General features: G+C 35.5%; 2 protein-coding genes across 2 annotated transcripts in view; both read left to right on the top strand.

The window, feature by feature from the left end:
* LOC127622435 (protein EFR3 homolog B-like) overlaps positions 1-4,245 on the top strand; it is a 37,155-nt gene extending 32,910 nt beyond the window's left edge. Inside the window, exon 9 of the mRNA XM_052096543.1 lies at positions 4,222-4,245. Coding sequence (XP_051952503.1) covers positions 4,222-4,245 — 24 coding nt within the window. The remainder of the gene's footprint in view (positions 1-4,221) is intronic.
* On the top strand, positions 4,037-11,530 carry LOC127622212 (protein lin-9 homolog). The gene is made up of 14 exons (XM_052096224.1): positions 4,037-4,254; positions 4,439-4,530; positions 4,715-4,819; positions 4,908-5,038; positions 5,198-5,323; positions 5,507-5,664; positions 6,289-6,422; positions 6,553-6,678; positions 6,781-6,882; positions 6,961-7,041; positions 7,129-7,254; positions 7,583-7,765; positions 7,923-8,020; positions 10,335-11,530. Exons 2-14 carry the CDS (start codon positions 4,522-4,524, stop codon positions 10,438-10,440), a joined length of 1,485 nt encoding a protein of 494 aa, XP_051952184.1. The 5' UTR covers positions 4,037-4,254; positions 4,439-4,521; the 3' UTR covers positions 10,441-11,530.
* The last annotated feature ends 61 nt before the right edge of the window (positions 11,531-11,591 follow it).

The following is an 11,591-nucleotide window of genomic DNA, read 5'->3' as shown; positions in this document are numbered from 1 at the left end:
AACACTCTCCATATGATAAAAGGCCGGTGGTAGAATTTTGTGGTTCCTCTTAAAAATTCTTAGTGGATTCTTTATTCCTCTGTCATCGATACATGCTTTGTTTTGATTGCATTGGGGTTTATGAGGGTGGAATTATTCACATGTACTGTTCAGGTGTTTTTGTTGTGATTTCTTTACTGTTAATATTTGCAATATGTGTACGAATTAGACCAGTGATAAATTGACACGTTGTAATTTAGTTTGAAGTATAATCAGTTTATGGTTACAAAGAGATTATTTGTGATCTCTGGGTGGCTCACACTGGATAGTGATCTTAAGAACAACGTAAAGGTTCAGTAATATGTCTTTTAAAGGTACAATGTATTTAGGCTGTATGATGCCCTGTTGACAAACATGGTGATTTTGTAAAAAAGTTTACAACATCAGTGACTTTATGCTGCACAAGTGAAGATAAATGGATTTGATGTCATTTGTGTTGTCAATGTGTTAACTTGTGTAAGTTTGTATAACTCCCAAGGTCAAAGTTCAGAGGAACAATAGGCTGCTCATATAGTGATATTAAAAAAGTTATTTGAGGAATATTCCTGGTTCAACACCATTTAAGCTCAGTCGAAAGCATTTGTGATAATGTTGATTACCACAATTTGTTTCGGCTTCTCTAAAAAAATAAAAAAAAATGTAGGTTACAATGCGGCACTTGCAATGGAAGTGAATGGGGCCAATTTTATATTCAATTGTTTGAATCATATTTTTTATGGTCGTAGTAGTGTTTGCAGCATTACGTCGTCATGGCAACAAAGTTGTAAAACTGAATATAAATGTACACAGAAAAGGTTAGTAAGTGATTATATCATTCTAAAATCATGTGAACACACATTGTTTACATTTTGTGGAAATACTTTTTAAACAGTGAATATTGTAATGATTATGGATTGGCCCCTTTGTCTTCCCTTTAAGTTCCTCACTGGAACCCAGATTTTTGCTTTTATTCTTTTTTTAAAGAGGTACGTGTCCAATTTTTTTGGTAATCAACATTATGCCAAAAGTGCTGGCGATTGAGCTTTACTTCTATTGAGCCTGAAATATTCCTTTAATTTATGTTTTAACTATAACTTTTTTCACATGGTTCATTTAAATGTCATTGTGTTATATTGTTTACTGTTCATGTAAAATATTTTTATTGAAAGATTTTATGATTTATTGATTTTTGATGTATATTTTATGTGATGCTATTACACCATCTTAGAACATTCATCTTTTAAGAAAATGTGTCATTGCTATAGGGTGTCACAATGAAATTTGACATGATGAATAATTGTAAAAAACATAATTGCAATTGTGAGGAATAATTGTATTGTTTGGGGCTCTCATGATTATGATGATTAATTGTCCATTTTAGGGCTTTCACAATTATGACGGTTAATTATCATACAAATTGTCACACTTTTGTCATGGATGTATGTGTACTTCATTAATCTTAATAGTACTGTAAGCAATTTTAGTTGTTCTAGTTCCATGAGACTGAGCCGTTGGATTAGCCATGCACCCTCTTTCCAAACCCCTGCACTCCAAAGATACCAAACGAGCTTTATGTAGACCAACATCGTGCAGAAACGCTTGTTTAAAAAAAAAAAAAAAAAAAAACAGCATCAAAATAGTTCCCTCAACTCACAACTGTTATGAACTACATGGCTTAAAAATGTCTGTATGTCTCAATTCGCTTCAACTGCAAGACGATGAGAAAGTACAAAATGACTGACCGGTTGAAAGCGTCATTGTAAACAGCAAATACAAAAAGTGTCCAAGATCAGAGTGTAGTGCTGTCACAGAGATATCTTACAACACTTATTTCAGTAATATCTCTCAGAGAGTAGGAAAATGTTTTGCATACCTTTCCATTAAAAAAAATCTCTTATAGCACATTTAATTAATTTATTCATATTTAACATTTACATGATTTCCTTTAAAAACCTGAATTTATAAAAAAAGATTATGTATAAAAATAATATTGAAAATATCAAAATATTTCAAAAGTCATAAAATATCTGTCTCTCTTTGTGGTCAACTTTAGTCTTGTTCCATTTTGCTTTACACTGTTGTTGTTGTTGTTGTTGTTGTTGTTGTTGTTGTTGTTGTTGGAATCCAGCCAACCTGAATGGCTATTATATTAAATAAGTATGCAATAGTAAAATATTTCTGTTCAAAGTTCTTCACTTTCACATTCTATTTTAAGGCTCCCTGATTAAACCCACAAGCCCTTATTTCACATTAAAAAAGACCTTTGAGATTCTGTGTTTCTTCATTCTGTCATCTCTGGAGTGACACATGGCTTCTCCGTGTCACTGCATGTCATTAACACTGCGTGTATGAACCCACAATGACAAATACACTTAAAATTAAATTTAAGTTCAATTAAAGTGAAATTGCAGCACTTTGTGTTTACTAAAATCCTTGTTTATATTTTCCCGGGAGTTGGGCGCAAACCTCTGCAGATGCTGCGTGCATCACGGCGCTTCAAGCCTGGTTCAGAAGTGGTTTATCTTTGCGTGCTCTTCTGGAGCTGCACTCCAAGGTGCGGCACATAGAAACGGTTGGACTTCAATTGAATGAGACACTCAAACGTGCCGTTCATTCCCTTATTTGGACTGTAAAATGTGATCAAGAGTTTAATGTTCACAATAATCATGTTATCTCAAATCACGTTTATCTCAAATAAACGCAATCTGATGGTTATTTAGTAATCTTGAAAGGCCTATTCTCTACTGTTGTCACTGGTGTTACACAACCATTTTTACCATTTGTGAAACAAAATTAAAAAACAAAAAATAAAACGTAAGTCAAGTTGTACTTTTATGAAGATTAAAATAATGTCAAGTTGTTTAAAAAAAATGACCCTCAGATTGTATGGGCAAAAATGGAACTTAATCGAACATTTCAATATTTTGTAAGTCAAAGACAAAATTTTTTGAGAATGACCCAGGCACTTTTAAAAAATATAATCTAAGACTGGAAAAATAATCTAAATTAATATAATCTTTAACATTCTAGATATATATAAAAATGTATAAATACTATTTTTTTTTCGAGTTATGCTGTTCTGTAATTAATGTATATAATTGTCTAGTTATGGATCTTAGAATATTTCACTAGTGTGTAGCATTTGAATCTCAGGCATTTTTTAAGGTAGTCTATAAAGCTATAGACCTTAATCACAGTAGCACCATCTTTGATTTTTGACATGAAAGAAAATGAGGCTGTGAGGGATAGACTTATTCTCTTCAATGGCATGCACTGTAAAAAGCTGTATAAACCTCCTAGATCACATCTATTTTTCCACAACATTTATCTGGATTTTTTTTTTGTCTACTGACATTTTTTGAAAAGATGTTTTCTTTTAATGTTCCGTAAGCGGAGTGATCCAAAAGGCTTAAAAAAAAAACAGTAGGTAAAACCCATTAAAGCGATTAAGTCTACCCCTCATTGTCATTCCTGTCAAAACTTGAAGATCATCCTACTGTGAAAAAGGTCTATAAATTACAAAGATTGATATCTGACATACACATGCAGGGTATGAAGTTTCCTTTTTTGCCCACTAGCCACAGATATGCTTTGTGAAAATCAAGCGAACTAAACTCAGAGCACCTCCTGAGATGGTATGAGATCATTTGCAGTGTTCTAATAGACGACACTATTCTTGCAAACTGTTTTCAGATGACTGAAACGTGTTGCGCTCATGGGCGACAGAGCACCACTGAACATTGGAACATGTGCATCAACATTTTTTCTTTCGACTGTTCTTCCATTTATTAACATGTGTTTCTTCAAACCCGGATAGGACAGCTGGAAAAATCATGGAAATGTATTGGTCAAAATGGGTGAGAACACTGATTAATGGAGCATGTAAAATAACCAATTAGTGAGGGGAAATCCTGTTTGACAGAATTCATGGAATAGGAATATTTGCATCTTTTATTTTACACATTCAATAGTGTTGTAAATCATAGTACGAGTAAAATTTGAACTTATAGCCCAATAGTGAACCCCATTATTGACCTTTGAATGAGTTTTGGGAGTTTATGCTTTGTGAACTGCATCAAACATCCTTATGGACCTCATGTCATGTTTATTATTTTATGTTGAGCTTGTAACCATTTGATGCCAATGTAAATTTTATGTTTTGAATAAATATCTAAGTTGTCCAATGTTCTCTTTTGTATTCAGGCTCTTCAGCTAAAGCCCTTGTAAGTCTAAGAGGTTGGTCAATTTAATGTTTCTTATGGTAAAACAAAATGCATTGTTAAATGCGTTATTACATTTAATAATAATAAAAAAGATACTGGGAATTTAAATTATAGAAATGTGTGGTATTTAGTCTATAATGTATTACAATGTTTTTTGAATGTTGGTCAGCGCTGTTTTTGTATTTTGTCTTCTACAGAAGGAAGTTTGTCTAATACTCTAAATGAGAAGAACAATTTAACAAAATCTCAGACCACCAGAGGAAGGAGCAGCTACGTTTCTATGGAAACGGTAAGTTGACGAAGTCCTTTGTGATGCCTTATACTTCCTTGTACTGTTGCTGCAGTCCCAGTTTTGCTTTACCACTGTAAAAGGTCACAGGAACATTTTACAGAGCTGATAAGAGCAGACGTTTTGCTTACTAATGTGTTTCCTAAACCCTACCTAAAGGTCTCCTTTTTACTTTATCCATCAGCCGACAAGGAGCTCAAAGAGGAGTCGGCTGTCATGTGAGGATGAGGAGCGGCCGCTCTCCTCGAGATCTCCCAGGAGGAGCCAGAGGGTCACCACTGTGCCTCAGGTGAGACAGACATCCAGGAGGAAAGCCCAGCACCAACCAATGGTTTTCATGAAATCTGAATACAAATGTTTGCTTTTTGCTATTGCAGAAACTCGGAAACATCACAACACCAGATAAAAAGGCTTCACAGAAAATTGGACTGAGACTAAGAAATCTGCTCAAACTGCCCAAGGCGCACAAATGGTGCATCTATGAATGGTTCTATTCAAATATTGACAGGTATGTTCTGCAGATTTTATATTTGCAGGCAGTGTGCATTGGGTTCGTTTTGAGTAATTGCAAAGTGAGAGAAGTGTCCATCCTATAAATAACACATGTAAAATGCAGCCTTTGTGTAAAATGTCTTTTTAGACAGTTTTCTTTTTCCATACTACTTAGGCCTTTATTTGAAGGAGACAATGACTTCTGCCTGTGTCTTAAGGAGTCTTTTCCTAATCTAAAGACAAGGAAGTTGACCAGAGTGGAATGGGGAACAATCAGAAGACTTATGGGCAAACCTCGCAGGTTCACTGACCCACTTTTTGACCTTGTACAATAATTACGTTCCACACAACGTACTGTAAATAATTATATTTTTTTCAATATAATGTGTATGCATTTAGTTTACATCTAATGGCAGTGTTATATTACATATATCATGGATATTATTGTGTAATTAAAAGTGATCTTGGTTATTTTGTTTATCAGATGCTCCTCAGCTTTCTTTGCTGAAGAACGAATGGCTCTGAAACAGAAGAGGCAGAAGATGCGTCTCCTGCAGCAGAGGAAAATCACAGATATGTCTCAATGCAAAGACCTGCCAGATGAGATTCCTTTGCCCTTGGTCATTGGGACTAAAGTTACAGGTAAGGATCTGATAATACATGACTGCTGCCTGGTGTTATCTGACAAGACAAGATAGAGCTGATGTGTAAAGTGCAGTAGTCTTCAGATTTGTTGATTCAAAGATATTAAGGTGGTGTAAATTGGAAGTTGCAATGACTTCAGTGTTGTGATGTAGTTCGGTGTGAAAAAGCTTATTGAACATTTAATGTATATAATTGATTCCATATTTTATGTTATGTTTTGTCATTTGCCTTATGAATGGAATCAATAAAAAAATTATAATAACAAAAAATATTACAAGGTCAACATTGCTTTTTATAAAATATCAAATATGGATGGATGAATCCTTCACAATAAGACCAGTAACATGCATTAATAAACTATAGGGTCAATTTGATTTCATGCCGATTTCAAGTCCCCGTGAAGCTAATCGATATGGACTCAAAGCAGCAGAATTTAATTTTGATTTCATGGGGTCTTTAAGGTTTGCACTTTCCAACAATAATATTACATACTCATTGTATAAACAGAAGATATAAAAATATAAAATATTACCTCTCTGTCAAAAGAAAAATTACATTCTTATTTAAAAAAAAAAAAAAAAGAGAGATAATAACAATTTCTTCTTTTGCTTTCAAATTCAGCTCGTCTTAGGGGTGTCCATGATGGCCTGTTTACTGGACAGATTGATGCAGTCGATACCAGTGCAGCAACGTATCGCGTCACATTTGACAGAAATGGGCTCGGCACACATACAGTTCCTGACTATGAAGTGCTTGTAAGACTGATTCTGGCCTCTTGCACTGCAAATTAATGTTTTAGTATTATTTTGTCTAGTAGTAATCTTACCATGGCTTTTTTTTATTTCAATGTCCAGGCGCTAAATCTCTCCAATGCTTTCTCTCCAGAGTAACGAACCTCACGAGACAATGCCCATATCTGCTTTTGCTCAGAAACAGCGCCCACCTCGTTTCCAGAGCTTTCTGACCCCACCGCGTGGGTCTTATCCTGGCTCGACACAGTCCATCTTAATGGTAGCGAAAGACTGTCAAAGTTGTGTTCCATAAATTACAGATACATGTTCAATCACAATATAAAAGAAAAATAATCATATCATCCATTTGCTCTGTCCTCAGGACAGTGATCCTCTGTTTAGTCAGTCCCCTTGGAAAACCAAACTGACAGGAACTGATGGAGAGACACTGGGTGGATTTCCTGTCAAATTTCTTGTACAAGTGGTAAGACTTGTTTCTTTATACCTGAAATTATGTTTTCAAAGGATATTTATTGATGTTTTGTTGTATCCTACCCAACAGACACGCCTGTCCAAAATCCTCATGATTAAAAAAGAACATATAAAACATTTGAAAGAGATGAATACAGAAGCTGAAAAATTGGTAAGATGGCTTTTTCAAAATGGCTCACTCTTTTTAGTCAGTCATTCACCAATCAGACATGAAAGTGTATATATTGTTCCTCTGCAGAAGTCTTATTCCATGCCAATCGGTCTGGACTTGCAGAAGAGATATGCCACGACAGTGCTAGATCTGGAACAGCTTAATAAAGACCTCAACAAAGTCCTGCATGAAGTCCAGCAGTTTTGCTATGAAGTATGTGTGCTATTTCCACAACGTTCACACAAAAATTCTAATTCTTCTAAATCTAAAAAAAACCTTTTAACTTTGTCTTTCATGGAATGCAAAAGCTGATTCATCACCATTCATGTTCATTTTTTTCATTCAATGAAAGTGAATGGTGACTGAGGCTAACATTCTGCCTAATATCTCCTTTTGTGTTCCAGGAAGAAAGAAATTCGGGTTTGGAACAACATGTCTTAATTTTATTGCCTTTTAAGGCATAGTTTCACTCAAAAATACTCGTGCTGTTTATGCAACAAATTTGCTGTCTCTTCAATCTTCCATGATGATCTTTGTACAGCTGGCCCCAGATCAGGGCATGCAGCCTGCAGATCAGCCCAGCGAGCTGCGAAGGCGCTGTGAAGAAGAGTCGCAGGACGTTGTGCGGCAAACTAACGCAATGCATGATGGAGAACAGCGTGTCCAAAGCCCTGGCCTCACCCAGCTTGTCTCCCGTCTCACAGCTCTCCTGCTGCAGATCAGGGTACAAGACTAAACCGGAAACAATTTACTGCTTAACAACATAATCTAACAACAAAAAGTGTTATTTTACATGTTCTACTCCTTTTACTGCTCAACTAAGTTGCTCGCCTTGTACTTCATAGATTTAACATCATATTTTTCGTTCTTATTTGGTACAGTGTTTGGCCGAAGGGGGTGACTTGAATTCATTTGAATTCAAATCACTGACAGACTCTCTTAATGACATAAAGAGTTCGATAGATGACTCTAACGTCAGGTAATACATCAGTTTACCTCTATTTAATCTTTTTGCTATTGAACTCCCATGTTTTTTTCAATTAAAATATTTTATTTATTTCCATTTTTTAAAGATCTTATTGACCCTTTGCTAAGCATCTTCTTAAACGTTACTGAAAATCCTATTTTAACAACTGTCGTTGCTGTCTGCTGTCATAAAAACGTCTGCCATTTTCTCATGCAAGTCCTGTGTGTTTGGATAGTTGTAAGTAGAATTATACATTCAGTTTGTTTCCATGCTGATTACATGACTAAACTATTGTTGCATCTCAATCTGCTTCCTATGTATTGAATCGGTATATCGTGAACATTGAGACATTTCTGACTCAGTTACCTGCGAAACGATAACAAGCTTGCAAATTAAAACACAGCTGGTATTAATCAACAACATTGCTGTAACATTGTTGTGCATTTTCGTTGTAAATATTCAAACGTACAGTGTTGTTATAAATGACAAAGTAATACAAATATAAAGGAGTGTTTTTAACTTTCTAACAATTCTAATATTCAAAAGATTGTTTTCTCTTCCTGGTCATATTGGATGAAATATATTAAAAACCACATTTCTTTTAACGAGAAAAAAGGCATTCAGCTCAGTTTTACACTTGTGCTCATCGTCCAACAACTTAAAACACTTCAGAAGATGGGATAACGTTTCTGGTTAGAGAACATTGTGAGCAACGATGCTCCCTGGATTTTAAGGTGCATTATGTGGGAGCGACTGTTTCAGTGCACTGGATCGATTTTGTGATTTGAGAAATGGCTTCCTGATTAGTGCCTTGACTACTGAACTAGGGAGCTGATTGAGACACACCCTTCATCTTGGCCATCATTGCCAAATAATTATGTATAAAATAAGCAAGAACTCCAAGGTAATTTTAACAAAATTAGAGATAGTAGAAACTTAAATGAAACATGGTTCTTATTACCATTACCGTGAGGTGTTTCTCTTTCATTTAACTGATAAACATTTGCCTTGATTTCTTTAACCTTTAAATGCATACTTCAGGTCTTTAGTGACCCGGGACCTCATTCCACCACCTTTACCTTATCCATTTTTTTGGAGTTGTGCCCCAATTGAGCATTCTTCTTTTTTTCTCTTATGAAGTGTAAAAATAAACTAATACAGAAATTGCAAAAAAAAATTGTTTCTAATTGTTTAATTGGGTCTTTAGTGACCTGAGATACACCGATCAGCTACAACATTAAAACCACCTGCCTAATATTGTGTAGGTCCCCCTCATGCCACCAAAACGGCACCAACCCGCATCTCAAAATAGCAGTCTGAGATGCAACTTTTCTCACCACAATTGTACAGAGTGGTTGTCTGCGACTACTACTGTAGACTTTGTCAGTTCGAACCAGTCTGGCCATTCTCTGTTGACATCATCAAGGCGTTTCCGTCCGCAGAACTGCCGCTCACTGGATGTTTTTTATTTTTGGCACCATTCTGAGTCAATTCTAGAGACTGTTGTGTGTGAGTATTTCCATAACTGCTGACCTCCTGAGATTTTCAAACCAGCATATCTGGCAACCAACATGGTCTAAATCAAATTTTTTCCTTATTCTGATGGTTGATATGAACATTAACTGAAGCTCCTGAACCGTATCTGCTTGATTTTAGGCACTGCACTGATGCCACACGATTGGCTGATTAGATCATTGCATGGATGATTGTTGGTGTCAGACGGGCTGGTTTGAGTATTTCTGTAACTGCTGATCTCCTGAGATTTTCTCACACAACAGTCTCTAGAATTTACTCCGAATGGTGCCAAAAACATCCAGTCAGCAGCAGTTTTGCAGATAGAAATGCCTTGTTGATGAGAGTGGTCAACAGAGAATTGCCAGAGAAACAGAGAATTCTTTCGTTAAAATAATTTGTGTCATCTCTTTGATATGTAAAATAAAACACCAAATTTTGCTTAGACCTTTTTGTAGATATTTGCATATTTGTGATCGATATAAGTGACGGATCGCTAAAGAACCAAGGTATGTCATAGTTCGGCAAAACAGACATGCATTTAAGGTTAAAGAAAAAACACAAATACAGAATGCTTTGCAATGGCGCACTTCATTCCAGCCAACATAAGAACAATAGTCATTACATTTTTAACAATCTGAGAACAGTTTACTGAAAATTATTATATTTTCGGAAAACCCCTAGTTCATTCCTGAGACGTTCCGTAAAGCTGGTCTTAGCCAGCAAATGTATCCAAGCTGGGTGGAGCTTAACAAAGGGTCAATTTGTTAATTTTGCCTTCTCACCTATAAAAGTAATCATCTGTCTTCTCTAGCTGTTTTCAGGACAATGTGGAGATCCATGTTGCACACATACAGAGTGGGCTAAGCCAGCTGGGAAACCTCCATGCCTTTTCTGCCAACAACACCAACAGAACGTGACTGAAATAAAAAAAATACTCACCACCCCGGAGTCCAATATCAAACACAGCAGCTTACCTCTTCCTGCCCACTATGTTTGTTCGTCTTGTTTGTTCTGTTTGACATGTTATACGAGGTCAGAATGTGTGTTCAATAACTGTACTAGTTAAAAGTCCATGCCTAAAGGCACTAAATTGTCTTGGGTGAAAATGTTCAACTGCATGTGTGATACAGAAAAGTGAGGCAAAAAAAAGTTTGTTTTCTGAAGACAATTGTGTCATTTCAGTTGTTGCTCACACTCATCTTAATATATTTAAGGTTCCCTTATTTTTATTGCTGGTTTCCAATTGGGGTGAATGCCAAATGACACTCCTCATCGGTGCAGTTTCTATTTGTTTGTTTAAAACAATGTTTTGCATTACATTTTATTCCTTCTCTCTGAACTTTGTATTTTAAAGGGATATTACCCCCCAAATGAAAATGTAATTTGCTCACCTTCATGTTCCTAAACCGTATGACATTCTCTTTTGTGGAACACAATAGAAGTCAATGATGACTAAAGCGAACATTCTGCCCACAACTTGTGTTACACAGAACAAACAAAGACATACAGGTTTGGAAAAGGGGGTGAACTATCCCTTTAACTTTGAGTTTCCCAGGAGAGGAGTCACTGTTCCATTTTAAACCTGCTCTGTCTGTTTTAAATATGTACATTGTAGATAATTGTACAGTTCACTCAAAATATATCAAAAAAATCTGTCATATATATATAGGGTAATGTGGACATTTTTGGACTTGCAGATGTAGGTATTTTTGTAAAGCAGCCAATCTGTTCTTACAAGTCCTGAAATAGGCAGCTGTGCCCACTAAAACAGTTTGTCTTGTCCTTAAATTATATTGCCCCACTGGTGTGTTTTTAAATTCATTAGCTTTGTTTTTTACTTGTAGGTGTATGCATGATACAAAACATTTGTAAATAAATTGTTGATTTCTATTATGCATAAAAGGCTCTGAGTTTGTATTTTGAGGTTTAATAGACATCTTTATTATAGACATAGAATGTTATTCATGTCTCCTTTAACCACAATCAAGATGAGACATATTTTGTGAGAATCCCACTGACATTATAAACTATATCTGAAATATACAATAAATATGATTTCAAAAGTTTT

Source organism: Xyrauchen texanus, chromosome 28 (assembly GCF_025860055.1).
Source record: "Xyrauchen texanus isolate HMW12.3.18 chromosome 28, RBS_HiC_50CHRs, whole genome shotgun sequence".
Lineage (NCBI taxonomy): Eukaryota > Metazoa > Chordata > Actinopteri > Cypriniformes > Catostomidae > Xyrauchen > Xyrauchen texanus.
Note: the sequence above shows the minus strand (reverse complement) of the source record. Positions and strands in the feature narration are given on the sequence as shown.